Below are 24049 nucleotides of genomic sequence, written 5' to 3'. Positions count from 1 at the left end.
TCAAATCTGGATATCGATGTTCGTCGCCGAGCCGGGAAAAGAAGTCCTCAGGTTGAGTCTACTAACTGGGCAATCTACGCGCCTAGCATCGCGTCTGGTAAAAGTGTAACGCGAAACAAGTACCACGGCACGTGACTTGCTCGACAGTAAATGATTTGGCCTGATTGCGACTTGCAAGCCTCAGTGATTATGGTTATAAGCAGGCATTTTCCGGGACAGGATTGAATCAAATTCTCCTAGTTTTTATATGCATTCAATAATTTGACCATTTTAATCTTATCTTTCTCAGTTGTCAAGTCGCCATTCGGCCTCTGTCTAGTTCTACGAGGCATCTGATGTGCCTTGCAGCCTGGATGTAGAAGTGGGGCCATCCATGAAAATAACCTATTGCATCCACCTGCCTCCGACAACCCTTCTTCTTCATCTTTGTTCTTCTCATTCTCTCAAACAGCTTTGTTCCAGTCTCGAGCGGGCGAAGCTACGCTAGGCTATACTCTTCCTGCAAGTATCAAATATTCTGTGAAGATCGCCGAGCAACACTTCTCGACCTAGCCGACAACGCGTCGAGCAGATCCTTTACATTGTCAACATCAGCAATCTTCAACACACCAACCGTCCCGATCAACCTCCCACATCGGTCGGCTCACGACACTACAAATCAATAAGACAAGACCTTTCCTTCCTGTACTGTGGTCAGCTAGCGTCTGGCGTCCAACACTTTTAAGGCTCATAACCCGTGTCGAACCCGCATCTTCCTCTCTCCAACAGTCAACAGCCTACGTGCATAGCTCAACCACCTCACATCTACCTAAAACAACTATGGCTCCACGTGGTGCTCGCAGTGGTGGCGCTCAACCATCGCGCGGGTCAAAGGCGACTTCCATGAAGTCTAGCGCTGGCTCTCGAGGTGGTATTCAGAAGAAGAGAGCCGGCGCTACCAAGATTGACGGAGATGGAGATCTCGACATGGATAGCGCTGCTCGGCGCTCAGCCAGGTCCGCCGCTGCACAGCCAGGTGGCGGTCAGTCAAAGCCCAGTACGAGATCCTCCGCTACGAAAAGCGCTCGCGGCCCTTCCAAGGTGGCACAAAACATTATGAAACAGCTAGCCAATGGTAATATTGGCGATGGCGCGTCTCGTGTCACCAGAGGCAGAGCGAAAACCGGAGCTGGCCTGTCATATCTCAGAGTCTATGGCCTCCGGCAGAGCAAGGCCGCCAGCAACCCCGATGGCGGGCTCAAAGATCTTCTCAGCTTTCTGGAAAGGAAAGCTTCCGGATTTACCGCCGGCCGCCCAAGACGAAATCCTATGATTAAGAAGGTATGTGATGATATTGACCATGTTTCAGGGCGCACCGAAATTCAGCAACTATTCCGGATGGCTACTTGTCAAGCCAGGCGCTCAGCGCAAGACATGATTTTCTCAGCACACTGCAAACTGCATCAATTAAATGCCCCGAAACTCTCCCTGGTATCGATTACTCGCTGACACAACTCAGTCACATGTTGCTGGGGACTATGTATTCATAGGCGCCAGCAAGGACGACGCAGAAGAATTAATCAAACTCAACACTTTCATGTTCGCTGGCGTAGAATTGGAAATTGTTGAGTCAACAGAAGGGCTCGGGCAGCCCAACAAGGCAACAGAATCAAAGGAAACCCAGGAGCTTCGCGCCAAGTTGCAGGCAATTCTTGGTTCGAGATACTTTCAGGCGAACAAGCTGCTAAAACTTGACGCCCTCTCAACAGATGCAGAGCTCGTCCAGCTTGGCATGTTTGAGAATCGCGAGCGAGCTCTCAAGACCTTCAAGGGCCTGATGGTCATTTGTGATGACCTTTTCAAAACGGCTCAGGAGAAGCGCGACGCCATTGAAAGCATCAGCGTAGCGAACAATGGCATTGACGACGTCGCCCAGGTGGAAAATGTTGCAAACACATTCCCTCAGCTCAAGAATCTTGACATGAGTGGCAACCAGATTGCAAACATGAAGGCCATGGAGCGCTGGAAGGGCAAATTCAAGGAGCTCAAGACGCTTTACATGGCCGGTAACCCCATCGAAACTGCCGACCCAAGCTATCAAAACGTCTTGTTAGAATGGTTCCCCAAACTTCAGGACATCAACGGGGTAGAGTTACGAAGTGCGGCCCAGATTGCGGAGCGGGAGGAAGCTTTGAAGCCAAAGGCTATCCCGCAAAGTGGTCCAGATTTCCGAGATGTCAATGGCATCGGCGAGAAGTTTTTGTTGGAATTCTTTGGGGCATACGACAATGACCGTCATGGCCTAATTACCAGACTGTACGACGATGCGAGCCAGTTTTCTCTAGCGGTTGACACCAAATCGGTCCGGGATGATGGTGCGCCTGCGCCGCTGCCCTGGGCAGCATACTTGAAATTTTCAAGAAACCTGATCAAAATTACGCATCAAAACGCCAGAGCCACGCGACTGTTTAAGGGCGCGAGTGTCATCTACGACTTGTGGAAAATGCTGCCGTTGACTCAACATCCCAACATCAAGACAGATTTGAGCAAGTATATTATGGACTGCCATCCTCTTCCGGGCCTGGTTGATCCATCTGGGCAGAATCCCCTGGGAGTGGACGGGCTCATCATTACCGTCCACGGCGAATTTGATGAATATGATCAGACTAGTGCCACGACGGGCAAGAGGAGCTTCTCGCGGACCTTTGTGCTTGGGCCCGGCCAGCCAGCAAGAGGTGGAATTCGGGTCGTCAGCGATATGCTTTCACTACGGGCATGGAACGCTCTACCCAACGTTTTTGATGCCAATGCCACAGCACAGGCTGCCCCGGCCCCCTCAGTGGCACCAGCAACGGTTCCGCCGGCTGGCCCAGTCGCACAGGCGCCAGATCATCAGCAGGTCATGATCGATGAGCTGTGCAAGCAGACTGGTATGACACAGCAGTACTCTGCGATGTGTCTCACGCAGGTCGACTTTGTCTTTGACAAGGCGCTTGCAATTTTCAATGAAAGAAGGGTGTGTGCATCTACCTAATGGCAGATATAGGAAGACGTTGCTAACAATATGTATAGGCGCAGCTGCCGCCTGAGGCCTTCACTGCTAATACGCAGTAAAACGCAGGCTCGAACCCGTGCGGATTGGGGAACGCACAAGCCGAGAAGCTATGCGGATCGGATGAAAATGCAAGCTGGGAGGCTATAATGATATTTGAGGAGGCTTCAAAGGGTCGGGATCATTGGGAGGTGGTTTGTTCTGTACCGATATCATTAATGTGTTCAGCCGGTGGCATACTGTATTCATGGAGAGGCAAGGCGTTAATGGACTGTTGCATTCAATATTCAATACCAGATGTGCGATGATGGGCATAAATATCAAAGTACTTCGTACCGCCTTGATGACTGCCGTCTGTCTGTGTGCACCGTATTGATTAATGCTTATCCGGAAAAGACGTATGCCGCCGACTGATGTTTCTTTCTAGGTTAGTTTTTCTTTCTAGGTTAGTTTTTCTTTCTAGGTTAGTTTTTCTTTCTAGGTTAGTTCAGGTTAAGAAAGGGTATGGTCCCAGCTACTTGCCGACCGAGTTGCGAAAGTGGCGTGATACTCATCGCACAGACGATGCGCACATGGTCGATGTGTAGGATGGGGTTACAATTTGAGCCAACCAAGCAACTACAGGTACTCATCTACAAAGCTATGCAATGTGAGATGGACTGAATTACATGCAAGACTCGAGGGGAGCCGTTTTGTTCAAGGTGACATGTTTTCAGTTTTTTTCGTTTCATTCTCCTCGTCATCACCTTTTTTTTTTTTCGTAATTGGTTTTTCATCCAGGCACAGGGTAGCAATACGTTGGAGCGTAACGTGTGGGGAAGCCACAACGGCGGTCGCAGGTGGGCGCGCCGAAAGTCGTCTGTCGCCGAGAGTCCCTACTTGTCTCCTTGTACCAAAGAAAGAAAGAAAACGTACGTAAAAGTAAGCCTAATGACGTGTTACATGCCACTTTTCAAAGGGAGTCTCTTTGCTTTCTTTTGTCCTCCTAAAAAAGGTCCCTTTCTTTACTACCTTCAAGGGGCGGGGGGCCCGCATAGAGGTGGGTGGGCGCGTCTATGAACAACAACTGAATACTCTGGGGCATATTTTTGGTACGCAAGGCGATGCGCAAGGGAGAATATAATAAGGCCCATGACCGAATAAAAGCAACCTACCAAGGTACCGAGTAGCCGTCTGATGGTCTTTTTTCTTTTTCTTTTCTTTTTCCCCTTCTGTTCCCACGGAACACATTTCCTCCCTTGAAAACTTGCTTCTTCTTCTAGGTTGATTCTGGCAGAAAAGCAAAGCAAAGCAAACAAAACGCCATCGCATGGCTGCATCTACCGAACCATCACAAAAAAAGAAAAGAAAGAAACCCCTTTGCTGCTATTTTTAAACGGCAGATGACGTCTACTATACCTCGTACCGATGATTCCGTTGAACCTACCTGTAACGAGATGGCAAATCGGTGCTGCTAGGCATGTATCACGACGGGCCATCGCCTAGGTCATTGCTGGTTGTTGAAATTTCAGGACGGATAACCGCCCCGGCCGGATCCCACTGTGTAATTTGAGGATAGCCTGGTGCTAACTAGTCCTGGCCGTCTTGGCTGGGTTATACCAGTAAAGCCGTAATACATGTGCTTCATGCGGCGGGGCCGACGTAGACAAATCCTTTTCATACTTACTTGGTGTGGAAAATTGCCCGACCGATATTGACAGGGAACGTTATGGCTTGTTCTGCTTGTCTTCTACGGCATTGTGCCGGTATCGTCGACGTTGGGCACTGTTGCGGGCATCGACGCCACCAGACGCATGCAAACTTTCCACGTCTTCGTCTCATGCAAAGGGCTTGGCAGGAGATGCAAGCCACAGTACCTTGTTTCTATCCGTGAGCCGCGCTGCATCTATTCTCAAGGCAGCTTGTTCAATGAGGAATTGAGGGAGTTATCAAATAAACGAGTCGAGAAAAGGGATCACATATGCCTTCACAGCAGCAGCAATGACTCGGTAGATGCCAATCGTCCTGGCCTGTCTCCAACTTACGGAGTAAGCGGCTGCAATTTCTTGTACTTGCTCGCCGGCGGCCCGTACAGGTTAGCATCTGCACGCATTTGCCATGATGCTCTGATGTGCATCCAATGTTTCAGTTCTTGAGCAAACGTCGGGCAAGTGTCTGGGCTGCAAGTGACGAGCAGAGTCATCATTCCGCGCACATCACACGACGGCATTTGAAAAGGCTCAAAGATTCGTCAGATCTGGTACAAATGTTCTTTACGCGATCGGGCAGTTTCGTGTCTTGGTCCTCATGATAAATAGACGTGTACGTGCCTGCACAGGACAAAAAGGTCGAGCAGACTGCGCGACAGCCGGCGTTGGCGGGGACGGGTAGCCATGTGCCGTGCCGGAACCTGCCAATGAGATCAGCGCACATGGGCGTTGTTGCGTGACGTGATGTGACGCGGCGCGCTCGTCGGGCTGGGAGGGGCAGAATGCTACGGTAGAATGCGTGAATGCCCAAGCCAAGAGCCGAACAAAAAGAAAAGAGAGATGCAAGCTGCGAGCATCTTGTTTCCTTTGGTCGTCTTGATAGGGAGGTGTTGATAACTGAGTAGAGCCCTGAATGTCCCGGGAGCCTGGTGCTGCACAGCCTATGTGGATAGGTACTCAAAGGACTTGCGGATACAAGCCTCGAATCCCTCGCCAGTACGAATTGCGGCGTTAATTGCATGGGTACACGTACGCCTCTTCTACTGTTAGTTGGTAAACTCATCGTACTGGTAGTTGCGGTCAAAAAACAAAGATCCCCGTAGCAGGCTGTGCTTGGTATTGTGGAATAACGTGGAGACCAACTATGCGATCCAGTTTACCTCTGGACTCCGTGGACCGTTGACAGCCATGCACGCCACGTCGGCTCGTGAAGAGGTTCCCAGCGTTTCGATACTGATATCCTTAGTGAGAGTCTTGATGTCGAAGAGAAGCATTATGATAACCGAAACCCTGTTCTTCATGCATGCCCAACAACGGCATCCGACTTGGGGCAAGTTTGCCAGTGTCTACTTCGAGGGGCCCGGGGTAGTACATATAAGCGAGGCTGCTGGAGGCGAAACGCTAATAATACAGTGATAAGAGAAGCAACACCGGTGCGGGGGAGGACAAGAGAAAACCTGTGACTGAGGTTGGACGACAATTTTGACAGCCTATGCTAATCGGGTTGAAGTTGGTGCTTTTTGATGACAGAGGAATCAGACCGGGCCATCCTAAATAGGCCATCCCATTTTAGCGCGTTTCAGACTGAGTGAACCTTTGTGGAGGCGATTTGCCAGGGAGGGGGTACAGAGAAGGAATACCAGGAGACCACTATAGAATCGGATGTGGTTCTTTCTGGAAAAGAGAGCTTGCGTGGGATCAACCTGTAGCTTGTAATTAGGTGCTCATTTCGATGGGAAACAGGGACAGACCCTTGACAGCCTGGCGATGACGCCAGTTGTAATTTCATTCTTTTCGACTTGAACGGCGAGGCTGGAGCGATTGCCGGTTCGAATTTGGCGCAAATGTTTCTTTTCAAGCCTTGCCGTGCAAGGGATGTAATTTTGTGTTGTACTTCGATAGTGGTGGTGGCGGCAGGTCGCGTCGTTGTCTCAAAGGGGGCTTTGCTGCATCACACATCTCACACATTGAGCTAGTATTTGCTGCAGTGCAACGAGAGCACAGGTCACTATGCAGCAGCAGCAGCAGCAGCAGCAGCAGCTTAAATGAGTATTCGAGCACTCGGTATCCGTAGATGGTTTTGCTGGTAGGTACCTTGGTACCGTGTGAAAGAAACTTTGCATCATGGTCTTGTTTGCTGCATGTCTTTGATGCAAGTCGAATTTGGGGTCTGAGCGTCTGATGAGTGGGCGGCGCGTTGTGCATAGCGGCCCACCTTTGCACAATGACGCTGCACAAGCAAGCAGCGATGCTCATAATTTATTCCTTTGTCAGTATACTTCGGATGTACCAGTACATTGCAACGTGGCTCGTGTGGTCGGTGCCCACCAACACCAGCCAGCAACTGCAGAGCAAACTATTTACAATTCGCAGAAGAAAGCTAGGATGCTAGAAAATGACTTGCAGTCAAAATTAAACTCTTCATCACAAACTGGGTCGTCCAGTGATGATTCGCAGTTTGGCGCCGGCAGGCTGATGACCGCGGTTCCCCACGTTCCTCTCGCTCGCGTGTGGGAATTTTGAGTCCAATAATGCATTGGTGCAGCGCGCGGTCCATTTTGTGCATATGCGGCATGCGCATGTTGTGCAGCTAGCGCTGTTGAAGCTGAATGGCAGCCGCATTCTCCAGCTCATTACTGGCCGACCAGCCACCGCCTGAGCTATGGAAAATCGCGGGGCATGCTTTTTTCGTCGAGCAGAGAGACCCTTTCTTCGTATTGATAATAGCAAGCGCAAAAAATTGCCGTCTCCCTTTATTTTCTTCTTTCCTGCCGTCTGTCTTTGGTCCCGTGTTCTACATGTTCTACGCGTCCTATACTTTTGTTCTTTCACTTGACATCTGTGCATCTCCATACCATAACTGAACACTTGCCATCGATGAAGCTCACATCAAATGCCTGATCGAAGATTCAGATGAGGAAAAACTATCAATCGTACGAATAGCCGCCTGCAACTGCAACTCTTGTGCCTCTTATTGTATTCGACGTCAGAGACTGGCTAGCCTCCCTTCAAAGCCTAGTCCCTGCGCTAGCCACTTTGGGCTGCAGGAACCGGGGTCAAGCGGAGCCAGCAAAGCACAGGACGGCCTGCAGCCAGGAACCACCACCGCCATTATTACATTGACCCCCCTCCGCAGCATTCGCCCCTGAAACCAGCCACGCACTGAGAGATGCAAAATCGGCGAGACCTGCATCGCACCGCACAACACTGCATGTTCGGTGCTGTACGCGCCGACGTGGTGCCACCGCCGGTGCTCCCACAAAGCGACCTTACCGGAACCTCCAACACGCCACGCCAAGCGTGCAACCAGAGTGCAGCCGAGATGAATGGATGGTCCTGGTAGAGAAGTAGTTGCGCCTCGTACTCGAGCACAGCAGTACAACAGCTTCATTGTCGCCCAAAGTCTAGCAAGCCTTATGGAGTCCGTCGCACTCACCTGTTGCTTGCATCTGATTTCCTTTGACTTTGGGTCTCGTAGCATCTGAGGCTCAAATATCGGTACTTGGTTCACTTTTGAGTACAGGGCCGGCAAGGTGACAGGCAAGCAAGCAGGCGCGGCCCACTGATTGGCCCGACTCTGCCAGCGCCCTGCGCACACGCCCCTGACAGCTTTTAGCGTCCCTTCGCCCCAAAAATGGCCCTGAGAAGCCCCACGACAGGCGAATGCCCAAGGGCTCTTGGGCGCGGACTGAGTGTCAATGCAGCGAATGTCCATAGGTATCGAATACTGCTCATTGTCGCCTTTTCTTCTTCCGCATTCTTTTCTACTGGTCTGTGCAGTGCCGTCCGTTGTTCGCAGTCAGTCTAGGGAGGCAGACGGTGGAGGTGCCCGCGCCGTCAGTGTAGCAGTCTTTATCTTGATAGGGGCTCTTTTCAGGTATAGGATGCCCTGCCAACTGCCTGTGATATCTCGCAACACCCAGAATTAGCACCACTTTGCTGTATGATGCCCAGCCTGACCCTAATTAGAGAGAGTACAGGTACCTCGCTGTCTTTCCCCTGCCCTTTTCCCCTTGTCAGTCCAATGGCACCTTCCGCTGCACCTGGCTCCTGACGTGCTGGCAAGCTAAAATGGTACCTGGCCAGTCCGCCTTCACTGCCAGCCGCTAAAAGTCACCTCTTCGTATTGTTTGCTCGCACGCCCCCCCGGTCTGGCTGCCAGCCTTCTCCTGATTATTTGCTTCTCCTGTGCTTTTCCTCTCTCCCCATTTCTGCTGCTCCTGCTTCTCATCCGTGCAGCTTTTTTTTTTATTTCCTGTTCTCTGACTTATTGCCTCGTACGCGAACTCCCGTCGAGGCTTTCCTCTTCTTTTCCGTCGCCTTTTACTTGGTTCGGGGCAGAGCTGTCATTCCAGCTTCAGCTCCCCGCTAGCAAACCAAGGCTTGATCGCGGCCGTCTGCCTGCTCACTGCATTCCAGTACCACTACCCGCTCCAATACATACCGTCTGGTACGAGGTTGCACCGCAGCACGCTTCGCAAACACGATATTGCCATATTCGATTAAAACGAGCCGCGTTCCCTCTTGCAACTTCTTCTTCTCATTAAAATTCTTCCGACCCGCCGCCTGGAGCGCTGCATCCGCACCCTGGACCGGACAAACGAACCGCTCATAAGTAGCTTCGATTCAAAATATCACAAACAAGAAAGTTTGACGGCTGGTTGTCAACGGCCTTCCCCATTCTCATTCAACCGGACCGACCCTTCGATCGTCTTCGATAACCGTTTACAATTTCTCCCCCGAAAAAACGCGCCGCTTAACGAGCCGTGAAAACATCACCCGTTATACATCACCAATTTGCATAACAGAACTTGTCTAGTATTTCCGATACGCGTCGTCTGTTGTTCAATTGATACTGCCGAGTCATGTCATTTTGATCAAATCCTGCTCTCGACTTCTCCGTCTGAAACAGCCGCCCAGGTTGAAGGGACGAGCCATTCGCAATGCCTGTCCCCAAGCCTGATGATATGTCCGTGCTCGACAATGCCTGCACAGTTATTGTCGACAACACATTCTACTCGTACTCGGAAAAAGGCTTCCTGTCTCTGAATCTGGAGGAAAGCGCGAAATGGAAGACTCTCAATGGTAGCGTCAAGGTGACAGGACCTTCTTGTGCCGGTAAGAGGCTGTCCGACAAAGGTGCAGCCTCCCTACTAGTAGTCGGTGGCTACAGCAATGATAAGGGCTATCCCGGCTTGCAGGAGTACACCTTCTCTACCGGCAAATGGGAAACTCTCACTCCCCTGACCATGGACTTACAGAACCGCCGCGGCCACAGTGTCGTCTACAATGATGCCTCCGACACGATTGTCGTCTTTTCTGGCACCAGGTCGGATGATCCAGGTGCTGCTCCAGGTGCTTCGCAGGAGACACACAAGATCAAGATTTCCGGAGCCCAACCGCTCCGAGTAACATCTGCAAACCCTCCAGGTTCTGGCAGAGCTGGCGCAATTAAACCAATGCTCTTCCCTTGGGCTGGTGCCGACGTTGCCTTGGTCTCTGGTCCTGCAGATGATGGCACTGTCTGGCTTATGAATTCGGACCTGGGTAATAATGATGGGTGGAGATCAGTTGGAAGCATCAAGGACTCGTGGCCCTCGGATTCTGCCGCAGTCCGTGGCGCACTGGTTGCTAGCACGAGCGATAGCTCCTTGAGTCTGCTCAAATTCGATCTGAGCCGCTCGCCCAATGCCGTGACGCGCATACCACTTGCCAAAGCTCCGAATGAAGCCATGCACGGCGCAGGAGCTGCGACAAAGCGCAGTGTCGACTTCGGCCTTGGCAGCTGGCCTGAGTATAACAGCACTCACGCACCGGATATGACCAGAAACGGTTACTCTGTTGCTCAGGGTGCCAATGGCATGATAGTCATGTCTGGAGGCAACGCCGAGGAGCCGGTTGCCATCTTCAATGCGCAAAAGAACAGCTGGGTCAACGCCACTGAACTTCTTGGCGACGGCTCACAGAAGATTCTCGCCTCCACAACATCCACGACAAGCACTACCTCAACCTCGACGACGATTTCCTCCACCTTTACTACCTCGATTAGCTCGACCACGTCAACGACCACTGCAACTCCCACGGAAACAAGCCCTGCTACCAAACCTGAAAAGCATGGCCCTAGCTCAAACGCCATCCTTGGGATCACTTTGGGAACTATTGCAGCATTTCTCGCGATTCTCCTGGTTGTTCTGCTTTGTCTTAAGCGCCGCAAGCGCCGCATGAACCCCAATCAGGGCGGTATTCTCAACCCCGATGAAAAGGAGACGATGGCGTTCGCCAGGAGCGCGCAACCTCCTACGACGCAGGTCAACTATCGCAGTCACAATCCCACGCTCTCCGCCGAATCGTATTCTTCTGTCGCCATCCTTATGGGCCGAATGGGACCTCAGAAGCAACCTGGTGCAAACGGCAAGATGTCGCGCTCGTCGTCGAGGAGCTCGATCAGCTCTCTGCGCAAGCATTTGAAGAGCACCATTAGCAAGCCGATTCCCCAACCCTCAAATAATCCAATGTTACAGACTCCGGATGACCGTGGTGTTGCTTTTGACCCCGCCGTTGCCGAGCCTCGACCACGCAATGGTGAACTCGCGTCTGCCAGGGACGGCACCCGCCGCAGCTCTGGTTGGAACAAATATTGGTCCGGAGGAAGTGCTCTACAAATTCTTGGGTATGGAAACAAGCGAGCGACTGTCGCCTCAGAGCGCAGCTCCCGTTACTCGGAAGCCAACTCGGCCAGGCACAATGCCCGTGCAACGCAAGATTCTGCCACGGTGCCTCCTCTCAATTTTGAATCTCGACCTGAAGTTAATAGCGTCAACACGGGAAGCCCGGTTGTATCGCAATATGTCAGCAAGATTCCGACTGAGGGTATGGCCGGCACGATTGAGCGTCCCGTGTCGCCCCTGTCAATGGCTTCCGGATACTCGAGCGGAGTGCCGGAGAGCATCAATGAAATATCTCGAAACTCTGTCGAGAATAAGCCTTGGGGTCACGACCGTGCCCCGAGTAGCATATACCAGCATCGCCGAGAGGACTCGTCGACTGTACCGCAAGGCTCTGGAGTAAGTCAACAGCCACAGCTTGCCATGGCAGCCACATCGACAGACATGAGCTGGCTCAACTTGGGCGACCAAAACCGTAAATAATGTTTGCACTCATTTTTTGCAATGTCCAACGAAGGCATGGTCGTTGAGCATCTGGTTGCGATGGCTTGGTTGGCTTATACCCTCTTTGTTTGATAGCGTTTCTCGTTCTCGGGCTTGTCAGCGCGGCAGGACTTTTGCTTTTTGGTGGTTTTGAAATGGGAGAGTTCCCGGATCGGGGCTCGAGGAAGCATATTGCATAATATTGCATAGACTGACGCAGAGCGAGCAACACCGCACTGCGACTGAGCGTCACTCTTTGGTACCGACATTTTTTTCCGACGCGTTTTATTTCTATAGCACACGGGGCGTGTCTGTTGACCGCCGTGGGCGGTTAAGGGTGACACATTTTGTCAAGATGGACCCCGACGACAAGGCCAGAGATTTCCGATTGGACATGTCAGCCTCATATCACACACATTTTCTCTTATCTGTCGCTTATACATTCTAGACTAGGGCCCGGGTTTGGCCCGCCTTGTTCTTGATTCCAGCGGATTGAGCCGTTGTTACCAGTTGCTAACACATATAGTAGCAAAAGTTGGAATTGGCGGTTTATAGAAGAATCAATGGCGTTATTCGATCTAAGTAACTTGCATGCTGTAGAAGAACTACAAGGCCGCGCTGTTAAAGTGCATGTCTGCCGATGTTTATCATGTTTTGCAGAAGCCGCCAAGTCTTGCTTGCAGGTAGTTGCTAGTATCTGGGGAGATAGTAGGCAACGACAATGGCAGTCATCATTTATGCTTTGCATCATTGTGCAAACGCAGTTCATGCCTCCCGAGTCATGTTTTTCGAGAGGAAGCCGGTATACATATTGAGATGCGCCGTTCTTTAATACGGTCTGGTCTGGCATGGAAGGGGAGTGTACGGAGTAGCAGAGAACGTTGTTCGGTGAGCGTGGAGGGGAAAAGCACCCGACACCGCCAACGCTGACCAGGGGTACTACTTTTTTGACCTCGGGGGCTGGGGTAGGATGTTGGCTCTTGATGAGAAGGGCACTGATGGTCCGAATACATGTTGAGAAAACAAGACGGGGACTTCTTTTATTGAGGCAGAGCGGCCGATGACATTTGCAGAACACGTCTTGGTACCTGAAGCTGCTCCGTGCCGGGGTCAAAGCTGAGTAAGGATGAACGAGGTTTTGTAGGTGTTTTTTTGTAATCCTCTAAACTGGTCAATCTTGATGGGAACAAAGAATCCCTCGAAAGCCGGCTATTACCCCTTGTCAGGCCGAGCTGGAACCAGAACTAGCCCGGAGATGAGAGATGATCAGGGAATTGAGAGCGGGAAAAGGAATAATGTACGGTATATCTCCGAAAGCGGGTCGGCGGCCTGCTGTAACGCTTGGCGGGTGAGGCTCTGCGAGCATTCTTCAGCCAAAAAAAGAAGAAAAGAAGTGGAAGAAAAAAGCTAACAAAAAACTAGAACAGAGAATAACTAGAATAGAGAACAACTAGAATAGAGATAAGAAGACATGGAGAAAAGGCATATTGATAGTAAAAGAGGACGAAGCATTCTAGACCATGTTTGGACTGATGGAGTCTGGTCCCCCGCCGTCGCTTTCAGTTGAGTACAGCCAGCCACTGGCGGCCAAACAAATCTGAAGATATTCAAGTCCGTGTCGCGAGAGTTCACCCGCACGCCATCCTGTACCGCATTGCGCATGTAAAGGTATGGACTCGACCGTTGTGGGATCATGTCTTGGTGATGCCCGCTTGCAGAAAGAAAATCTTTTGCGAGTCATTCTCCCGTGGGGAGTCCTGCAGGAGAGAGGAGTTCATCCGAAGCTTGGCCAAAATGGGGAGGCTTGGGAAGCTGTTGAGATACAAGGTCGTATTACAAGTTTACAACCAAACCATTCGTGGGCGTCGGCTGGTTGATTGTGTGGCAAGAAGCCCATCGGTAAGTATCAGTTCACGAACGACCAGCATGAAAGTATGGCGCGCTTTTGCAATTCCCGCAATGTATTTCTACGATTGTGTGACGCCTGGCGTGCCTCTGTACGTGCAAGTTTGAACCCTTCTAGAACAGGTAACTTTGGGCAAGATCGTGCATGATACCAGCGTCTCAACCGGCGGCCAGCAGGTTGCTAGGCTCTCTTTCCTTTGCTCTGATCGATGCCCATCTGTTTGGTCATTATATAACGTTCTTGAGAAAGGGGGGTTAAAACCCCGCCCTCTCGTGCACGGCGGGGAATTCATAGTGTTGTTGAATGATATTGTGGACTTGGCGACATCTTATCTGGGACTCGGAGATTTTTCTCTTTTCATCGGCTGTTTGAATACCTCGGCTGTTTAGATAAGTTTGGCTATCAGGCTTGGATGCAGAGTTAATTTATTTGCTACTGGAAAAGGAAATTGGAAATGCGATGGGGTGTACAGAGTAGGTGCGAGTTTTATGGCAGCATATCGACTGTCACCGTGAAAATGGGCATGGGCAGTATCCGTGAATAGCCGTATGAAGGGGAACTACGAAAGAGGTGATCCGTACTGTGGCTTAGTTTCTTTGTTTGACTCTTCTTTTACCTGGGGTTGAACAAGCTTGCTTTGGAAGAAGCTCGTCTTGTCCCGTTGTAGGGGCGAAGCGACGAACCGCAGCCATGGGATGAACAGGAGCAAGGAATTGCCAACTGACGGGCTGCTGACTGGGTAGCGTATCTTGTAGGCTCTTCTATTACTGGCGGTTGACATGACAGGCGTCAGCCCCGTTGTGTGGGAGGGCTGCTCATGGCTGCGCTCCGTATGGATGGGGGGTGGAGGGATAGGCTGAATACATCCTTGCGACGCTAGCTGAATGAATGACACACATCTTCTCCTGCTGCAATTTGAATGCAAATGATGCAGACCAGGGGCAGGCTGAGACGAGCGGGTTGGCCGGGGCATGCGGCGAGAAGAGCGCGGTGCAACTCGATCGAGGGAGCGTGGGGGCGAGAAAACTTGATGTGTTGAACCTTTCCATCAAGCTTTGAGTGATCAACTGCCAATCTGAGGCATAAAAAATGAAGAAAAAATCCATTAAAAATTGCCATGCCCACAAGCATAGCTCGGGCCAGTCTCCTTGGCGCAGGAGATGAATCCGTACCAAGGCAAAGGTAAAGACTAGTTATCTGTACTGATAGCAAAGAGCCTAACGAGTGATGGGACCAATGAGCAACCAGAAAGTGACTCAAGCTAGAGCTGGTGGGCGGGCGGGCGGGCGGTGCTGGTCAACTGGTTTCTGCCAGTTCCTGCTCCTGGTGCAGTGCTGCACCACTTGAGCTGCCCCACAGAGGATCCCCTCTGGTCGAACCACCAAAAATCACAAGTCAACGGGCAAACGGGGTACAGAGATGGCGCTTGCCAGTAGGTAGTTACGGATAACTCGTAACGATGCGGCAAATGTTGGCCTTGTTTGCTCGTGACATATTCCCAAATTTTGAGGCTAGTCAATAGCGAGCCCACGGGGAAAGAAAGAATCCACCAGCACCACCCAAGCCCTTTCGTCGCCTGGCCAGGTTCAAGGTCCCAGAGAAGAAACCCCTCCGATACAACCCGCACCAGATTTTCCGACGGCCAAAAAGTCAAAACCTGCAGCAGCAATCACTGAGCAAAGGAACCAAGGGACACGACATACTTCAACTGCTCGAGGCTACTCAGTACATAAACTACTAAAGAACCGCCCATTTCAGCCATCCAGCCTCCAAAGCACTGCAGCCACCAGGTCGTGTCTGCACCATTTGACCAGTTGACCAGGGTCCAGCTCCTTCCTCAGCGCCCGCCCGCGCTGCAAGACCCGCCAATAAATAAATTCCAGGCCGATTTGCCAGGACTCGCGCCGCCGCCGACCGACGCCGTCTCCTCTTTCCGGCCGCCTTGCCTCACTAGCCATCTCGAAACCTTTTCCGGAACAAAATTAAATCGACTGTCATTGTTTGCGACTCTCGCTTTCTTCTTCTTCGAAGCCTCTCGCCAGCGGCGCACCGTGGCACAGGACACTAATTGCCCGGCTTGGACCAACCTCGAAAAGAACAAGAAAAAAAAGGCCGCCTGCCCACACCACACACACATTCGCTCGCCCCCTCAGGGCCCTACACAAATCTACCGCCATGATGAGTTCTGCCGCCTGGGAAGGCCAGGACCAGCACATGGCCTCGGGTCCCGATGACGACTTCCATCAGTTCCTCGACATGACTGGCATGGGCACCATCCCCGACGCGACCGCCATGCAGTTTGACTTCCACCCCTTCAACGACGGCTCCTCCGCCGCGCCTCAGCCCATGATGGCCAGCGCCCCTCACCCGCAGCACTCCCAACACCAGCAGCAGCAGCAGCCTCATCAGGCCTCCTCGACCGGCGATGCCCTCATGGCCGACTCGGATCCCTCCGCCATGATCCCTCGCAGCGACGGCCTACTGCAGAACCACACCCCCGCCATGTCTGCTGTCTCCCACCCGTCCATGCTCGCCAGTTCGGCACCCGATTCCATCTCCAACATCGACGCCCAGATTCACTACCTGCAGCAGCAAAAGTTTCACCAGCAGCAGCGCCAGCTCCATGAACAGCAGGCCACCTTTTATGGCACCCACGCCCACTCGGTACCCCCGACTCCCCAGAGCCTCGAGATGCCTCCCGGCAGCGGTCAATTCTACTCCCAGGCCGAGCAGATGCCTCAGCGCACCGCCTACGACCGCGGATACCACCAGCGCATGGCCGAGCAAGATGTACGTCATTCCGTTGACTGGCCTCCTTGCATACCGGGAGCTGCCCTCGCACTGGGACAGCTCGGAGCTGCCCCTCCATAGTTGGCAATTGCGACTCATTTCGGTAGAATGCTAACCTCGTGCATAGATGGCGTTTACGCCGCTTGTCTCCCCCGCCGTCACCCCTCTGGATCCTCACTTCAACATGGACAGCGCCTTTGCCGTCCCCGGCTCGTATTTCAGCCCTCTGACGTCTCCTGCGCTGCACGCCCAGCCCGATGGCTCAATATACGACCACAGCACAAACTCCAACAACTCTCCCATTGACATGGATCTAGAAACGGCTCCCGTTGCACAACCAGTACAGCCCAGCCAGGATCTTGCCAAGAAGGCTCGCAGGAACAATGCCGCCAAGGCTCGCTCGAAACCAGCCGTCAAGAACTCGCCTATTTCCAAGCCCCAACGCCGCAAGACCGGCCCTAGCCCTGCTCTTGTCTCCCAGGTTCTAAGTGAGGTCGATGAGAGAAGGTTACAAAGCGGCGGTGAAACAGGACTGCTACCCCTGCCCGCCACTTCGACAGAGGGTTCGGAGGAAAATGCTTCAGTTTCACCCGAGAACCTCACAGACATGCCGCCGCCGCCCGTGCCTGCGCGCAGGTCCAACAGCAAATCCCCCTACATCCAAGCTCAGACTGCCAGCTCCAATCAGGCACCCCCACTCTCGCTCAACGAAGACCGCCAGCAGCCTCACCCCGCTACACCCGCCTCGCTTATGAAGCTGGCATCTCCCAAGGGCAAGAAGCTGCAGTCGACACAGCAGGGTGACACGGCCACGGAGCAAATTGAGTCTCTGGAGCTACCCGAGTCCGTCTCCAACAGACCACTTGCGCCTATCAACACACAAATCGCCTCGCAGTTTCCCGGCAACGATCAGCCTGCCTCTGCCCGAAGCACAACCTTGCACCCTTCGCCATCACCGAACCTGCGCCCTACCGGCGGCACTATTTCCGCCAATGCGAGCCCCTCGCTCGGCCCTCGATCAACTGGCCCGTCGGCGCGCAAGACCCCGCAGATGCTCTCGCGGAATAGCCGAAACCGCTCTTCCGGCTCCGTGCACGTGTCGCCTGCTCTGCTTCCCCGGATCTCGCCCAACATCAAGCCGTTGATTCCCGGCACCCCAGGCATGTCGGCAGAGGATACCTCGCGCCTGCTTATGTCCAAATCCAACTATCAAAACATTCTCGAGGGCAACACGGTGCCTGGTGTCAGCTACCCTACGGAACTATCAACCAACCTCACTTCGAAGCGCACTTCGCACAAGATTGCCGAGCAAGGCCGCCGCAATCGCATCAATTCGGCCCTCCAAATTATGGCGAGTCTGCTGCCCGATCACGCGAAGCCCTCGTCGGAGGACGGCGAGGACAACAAGGCGGGCGGCGGCAGCAGTAACAACAACAATAGCACACAGAGCAGTAAGGCGAGCGTGGTGGAGAATGCGATTGTGCACATGAAATACTTGCAGAAAGAAAATGGAGACTTGAAAAAGGAGCTGGAAGAGTTGAGGAGTAAAATGCAGGGTATGCAAGAGGGTTGATGCGTTCGGGGCACTGACTTTGATTTCTCGGTCTCGAAACTGATATTTTCTTGTCCCTTGCATTTTTCCACCTCGGTCATTGGCCTCTTGGGTCATTTTTACGAGCGATTTTGCATTTTATATACGTTGATATGTTTATGAGCGCGTTGGTGGATGGGGATACCCTTTTTTTTCTCCCTGATTTTTTACTTGTCGAATGGTGATGACGAACGGGAAGTATGGGATGCATGGCTGGTGCTGTCTGCCTTCTTTGCGGCTTGCTACTTTCTCTTTGCTTGGATAATGCTACGGATTAGTGGTCTTGTACAAGAGCAGAAGAGAATACGTTGGAGCAGATGACCAAAACAGCCACCAGCCATTGCACAAAGCTGAAGATGATGGCTTTCATTCTGATACTTTTGGCTGAAGTGGTATTTCAACGGTCTGGAATTTTCTATATCGATTAATGGTGAAACATGGAATAGGCATCATGGGTTTTGTGTCGTTGATTTACGGATGCTAATTTAGACTTTCTTTATTATGTTGTTTGCAATGATGGCAACCGTTTTTGGCGACGAAACGGCAGTAGTATATATATCAACAGTCTATATAATGACAATGTACATGATATTTGAACTAGCATATTCTTACTTGACTTGCAATATAGGCATGACTTGACTCATGTCATGATGATGCTTATGGGCATCCAGCCCTGCAAGCCATTTATTGAGACTTGCAGTGATGCAGTGATGCTGCTCAAGTAGAATTTGATCCGCGCCATGGCTATTCCTCCATGATAAACTTTCCTTTTTCACAATTTTTATTCTGTTTTTTTTTTTGCCCACTTTGCAATCATACTGTCCGCATACCATCTGCGCCATGCCAAGTAGCATTTGCTTGATGCGTCATGCCTATTTCTCAGTGATGAGCTTCCTTTCTTCACTTTTTTTTTTAATTCTTGAATTAGATCCGCAATCAGACTATTTGCATGCCATCTGCGCCATTTAGTTGTCGTGACCATTGTCTTTCTATGTACAGAATCTGCGTTTATATACATTTCATCCCCTCGTTGCCCTCCTTTTCTCTTCATCTCGCTTACTGGCCTTGTTCATTCCGTCGGCGGCGGCGGCGGCGGCTGCTGCTGCGCGAGCACATCCGCATCCAGATGCTCCATTACCTCAACCACCAGCTTCAGGCTGTCCATGAAGGAGTTGACAGCCACGCGGAGCATGCGGTTCGTCGCGGCTCGGTAGTCGACTCGCAGCACCTGCGGGCCACCGTCGGCGCCAGCGTCAGTAGGCGACGACGTGAGGGAGAGATGCCGTCGGACGAGCGGCGACAGCTCCGGGTCGACCTGGATGGATTGCAGCGCGATCGAGGCTAGGCGGTTGGTGGGAAAGGGAATCTGGAGCTCACTGCCGAAAGTAAGCAGTGGCACAGGATGTAGAGTGATTAGGTTTTTTAAAGCTTTGAATTACAGGGAAGCAGCTGAGCTTGATTACGAGAACATCGTTACAATGGCAAAGAGGGGAGATGGAATATTGATTACTCACATGGAGCAGGAAAACGAGGTGTCTGCTACGGCAGCCATGATGTATTTGACACCTGAAAGCCGGTGAGCTTTGCTATCTTGCTATTTTTGGAACGCAGGTAGTGGCGTCGTATCGTAGCATCGGTTCCCCTCGAAGGCTCGAAGAACCGAATTGTTATTTTTCAAGTCCTTTTTTTGTTTTGTTGTGACTACGCGGCTTCGACTGGAATGTAACTGAAGCAATTTTGTCTCGCTGCGAAACCTCCAAGGCGGGGTCTTTCTTTTTGTCTTTGGGATTGGAGGGGGGGGAAACTTGCATGAGCCACATGTGGCTGTCGGCAAAAAAAGCCACAGCATGGCGCAAAACGGTCCCGTTGCTGTGGTGACGGCACCGGGGAAAGGCAACGTCTCACAAGGCAGGTCCCCACAACAATACCGGTCGAAGGGTCAAAGAAGGCTTGGGCCGGCAGGAAATCAAGCCCGATCAAGGGTCACTTGACAGGTTGTGAAGAGGTTCATGCTGTGCTGCAATGTGCTGGGGAAGCCCCTGTATCCAATCGTTTTTTTTCTTCCCGGTGCAACGCGGCAAATAGAGAGACCCGGCGGTAAAGGAGGAGTACAAGAAAAACAAGAAAGAAGAAGACAAAAAAGACTGGCTTTAGTATCTGGTGAACCAAGCGAATCAGGACTGAGCATCATCTTATCATTGATTATTATTATAATTATAATAGCATTGTTGCTCTCATCGTCCCCCAGCCAAATACCTCCTCCTCTCCCACTACAACCAGGCATCCACTCTGACCCTTGAGCATAGGTAAACATTCATTGCCCGTTTGTTTGTGGCGAAGGTACCATCCCAAAGGCTGTTATTATCCTCTTCTCTCCCTATGATCCAGGCTACCTTCTTTTCTATTCGTTATCACCTTGCACAAGTATTCATTCTGCACGATTTTATCTCCTCTTCTTCTTCTCCTTGGGCCTGGCTCTTGTTGTTGTTTTTAATCCTGTCTTCATCACCGCCTCTGGCCTGCAAAAAAGATCCACTACTGCACAGGTGCCCTGGTCCTCCTCCTCGTCCTCCTCCACACCCCCGGCCCGGCCTGAACCAAAACAACAACATTCATCCCCAACAAGCACCCTTGGCAACTGTCTTTTGCTTATTCTTGACAAAAGGCTCAGTTCTTGAGACGGACGTTGTGGCTTCTTTTTCTCTTTTCTTTCTTCTTATCTCATTTTAACTTGGCCCAACGACACTGCAAAGCATTCTTAGCAATTCGCAACCCCCCCGGTCGTCGCAGATCAAAACAACAAATCCTGGCAAGGAAAAAAAAGGCACAACATCACAGCAACAAGGCCAGCTACCGACAACGCACGCAAATAATCGCAAAAAGAAGAGCCGGCTTTTTGCAATGGCTCCCGCCTCCCGCCACGCTCAGAACCTGGGCCAGCTCATAGAGTACATACCCGGTGAGTCGTTGGACGAGATGCAGTCGCCCAAACGCCCGCCTCGCTGACCTGTGCTGTGCTTTCCAGACCGACTCTACCTCGGAGCCTACATCAACCCGCCCACGGCCGACACACTCTTCCCTACGCCGCCCGAGTCGCCTCGAAAGCGAGCCCAACGAGTCGCCGAAGGTCGTGCTGTTGCGCCGTCGCCGTCGCCTAGCTGCCGCTCGCCGCCTTGCTACTTTACGATTGATGATAGCCTCTTCTACAATGCCTTTCACCACGACTTTGGCCCCCTGCACATTGGCCACCTCTACCGCTTCGCCATTCGCTTTCACGACATTCTCGGTGCCAAGGAGAATAAGGATCGTCCCGTCGTCTTTTGGAGCGCCGCTGACCCAAGAAGTAAGCCGCCGCCGACACCGCTTGTTGTTGACTGTTGCATGACGGGTTTGCTGACTCGTACTTTGTCTAGGTCGTGCCAATGCCGCCTGCATGCTCGCGTGCTACATGGTGCTGATCCAGAACTGGCCGCCGCACCTGGCCCTCGCCCCCATTGCCCAGGCCGACCCGCCGCTGATGCCCTTCCGCGATGCCGGCTATAGTCAGGCCGACTATGGTATCACCGTTCAGGACGTTGTCTACGGCGTCTGGAAGGCCAAGGAGGAAAAGTGCATCGACCTGGACAACTTTGACCTCGACGAGTACGAGCGGTTCGAGCGTGTTGAGCACGGCGACTTCAACTGGGTCACGCCCAACTTTCTCGCCTTTGCCTCCCCCCAGCATACTCCCGTCGCCAAAATCACAGAAGACTCGGGCCTCTTCAAGCTCCTCCCCAGAGACCTCGATGCTGTCGACGCCCACCCCACGCTCCCGCAGCCGTTCAAGAATATCCTAACGCACTTTGCCGATCGCAGCATTGGCCTGGTTGTGCGTCTCAACTCGCATCTTTACTCGCCATCGTACTTTGAGGCCCTCGGCATCCAGCACATTGACATGATCTTTGATGACGGCACGTGCCCCCCGCTGACGACTGTCCGCAAGTTTATCCGCCTCGCCCACGAGATGATTACCGTCAAGAAGAAGGGCATCGCCGTTCACTGCAAGGCGGGCCTGGGCCGCACAGGCTGCCTGATTGGCGCCTACCTCATTTACCGCCACGGCTTCACCGCCGACGAGGTCATTTCCTTTATGCGCTTCATGCGGCCCGGCATGGTGGTCGGGCCCCAACAGCACTGGCTGCATCTCAACCAGGGAACCTTTCGCGAGTGGTGGATTGAGGAGCGCGTCGAGCGTAGGCTGCGGCGCGAGATGGCCAACTCGAACCCGGTGCCCAGCACGCCCATCCGGGCCATGCAAAAGAACTCGCTCCGCAACGGCCAATTATCTACACCCCCCAACCGCAGCCCCTCGAACCGCACACCGCTGAGCGAGCTCGAGGACCGCAGCAACCAAGGACACAACCAGGAGGACTACCTGCCCGCACCCACGCCCGGCCAGCCCAGAAAGACGCGCTCGGAGCGCCACCACCCGTACCAGCGCTCGGGTTCGCACACCACGACGACAATCGAGGAGGGGCACGGCATTGAGCAGGAGACGGAAGTTGTGGCCGTGCAACGCCACTCTGCTGGCGGCGCCACGGGCGACTCGGAGGAGGAACTGCTCGTCCGCATGCGCAGCTCCCGTAAGGCATCCCATTCGCCGATGCGCAGCGAAAAGTCGCGCTCAGTGAGCCAGACGACGTCGACGACCATTTACATGATCGACAACGACTCGTCCCGAGACGCCGAGAACATTGGCGCAGGCCGCCCGCCCAAGACGGTGGAACGCACCCAGAGCGCCTCGGCCACGCTGCCCCGGGTGCGCGGCAGCCGTCGCGGCGCCATGCCCGAGTCACCTCTCCGCAACAAGGACAGTTCATCGGCGTCATCAGGAGGCGTCCGCAAGACGAGCGGGCGCGTGGGCAGCGTCAGTCAAGGGACCTCGGCTGCGGCCTTGGCCACGGCCCGCAAGGTGTCGGGCGCATAGAGGACGGCCCGAGCCAAACGACTCTTGTTTTGATAAGAAGGAACGAAATGAACAAGCAAAGTGTGGCATTTTTCCGAAGCATCTCGAGGATATCCATGGTTTCTCTCTTTTCTAACGATGACGACTCACGTATTCATTTTTCCGTTGTCTCTTGAGCGATTCATGTTTTATTGCATGGTTTGGCTTGTGAAGCTGTGGTTGCTTTTGTCTGGTAAGGGCAAGACCTCTTTTTTTTTTCTCTTACAAAAGGTCAAGAAGAGATGATTGTGCAAGTTTGGTTTTGCATTCATACTAGGTTGGGACGAAGCCAATTTTTCTGGTTGCGTTTTGCGTGTTATGGCGTTGTGTTGTCATTTGTGTTTCTTCATCAGCACTGGCATTTGAGCTTCTTTATCATTCTGCGTTTATGGGTTATCTGCAAGGGGGTGTGTCTTTCTCTGTTATTTCGAAATTGAAACGAAACGGCCGATGAAGGAAGATGCGAGCGAAATACAAGGGTTTTTACTTTCTTATTCGCAGCTGCAATACACCAAAAAGGAAGTGGAAGAAGGAAAGGGGATGGATGTGGATGGGTTGGAGGGGGATGAGGACGAAGTACTTTTTTTTTCTTTTTGGGTGAGTGGCTGTTTATTGTTTTGTTATATATCACGGTATCACATTGGCATAAATTCAAAGTATTATTGAAACAAGATCAAAAGACACAAAGAATGTGTAAAAGGTTTCGAGATGTGGCATGTCCTCTCTCGAGCACTGTACTGCAACAGGTCTCAAATCACCGCAAAAATCCCAAGAAGTGAAATTGGGGACCCTCTCTTGCTGAATCCAACGAGCCAACACGGGTGACAATTATTCTCCCCCAAAAAATGCCCATTGCATCAGTAAACCCCGAATGCCAGCGACAGTGCACACCTTCCCAGCCTTGATGTGCC

The 24049-nt window shown here is 52.3% G+C and overlaps 5 protein-coding genes across 5 annotated transcripts; 4 read left to right on the top strand and 1 right to left on the bottom strand.

Annotated features, from left to right (window-relative positions):
- Positions 1–819: 819 nt before the first annotated feature.
- BBA_07966 (TAP domain-containing protein) lies at positions 820–3093 on the top strand (the record flags this gene model as incomplete). Its single annotated transcript, XM_008603063.1, has 3 exons — positions 820–1320; positions 1499–2995; positions 3052–3093. 3 exons carry the CDS (start codon positions 820–822, stop codon positions 3091–3093), a joined length of 2040 nt encoding a protein of 679 aa, XP_008601285.1.
- Positions 3094–9662: 6569 nt separating this feature from the next.
- BBA_07965 (pre-mRNA splicing factor CLF1) lies at positions 9663–11867 on the top strand (the record flags this gene model as incomplete). Its single annotated transcript, XM_008603062.1, has 1 exon — positions 9663–11867. One exon carries the CDS (start codon positions 9663–9665, stop codon positions 11865–11867), a length of 2205 nt encoding a protein of 734 aa, XP_008601284.1.
- Positions 11868–15951: 4084 nt separating this feature from the next.
- Positions 15952–18136, top strand: BBA_07964 (helix-loop-helix DNA-binding domain-containing protein; the record flags this gene model as incomplete). The annotated part of the gene is made up of 2 exons (XM_008603061.1): positions 15952–16563; positions 16691–18136. 2 exons carry the CDS (start codon positions 15952–15954, stop codon positions 18134–18136), a joined length of 2058 nt encoding a protein of 685 aa, XP_008601283.1.
- A 1087-nt stretch (positions 18137–19223) lies between these two features.
- BBA_07963 (transcription factor Pcc1) lies at positions 19224–19706 on the bottom strand (the record flags this gene model as incomplete). Its single annotated transcript, XM_008603060.1, has 2 exons — positions 19224–19530; positions 19669–19706. The coding sequence occupies 2 exons, from the start codon at positions 19704–19706 to the stop codon at positions 19224–19226; spliced, it is 345 nt and encodes a 114-aa protein (XP_008601282.1).
- Positions 19707–21055: 1349 nt separating this feature from the next.
- BBA_07962 (dual specificity phosphatase) lies at positions 21056–23120 on the top strand (the record flags this gene model as incomplete). The annotated part of the gene is made up of 3 exons (XM_008603059.1): positions 21056–21113; positions 21180–21497; positions 21568–23120. The coding sequence occupies 3 exons, from the start codon at positions 21056–21058 to the stop codon at positions 23118–23120; spliced, it is 1929 nt and encodes a 642-aa protein (XP_008601281.1).
- Positions 23121–24049: the final 929 nt, after the last annotated feature.

The sequence above is a fragment of the Beauveria bassiana genome (assembly GCF_000280675.1).
Source record: "Beauveria bassiana ARSEF 2860 unplaced genomic scaffold BBA_S00029, whole genome shotgun sequence".
NCBI lineage: Eukaryota > Fungi > Ascomycota > Sordariomycetes > Hypocreales > Cordycipitaceae > Beauveria > Beauveria bassiana.
This window is presented reverse-complemented; position numbering and strand designations above follow the sequence as displayed.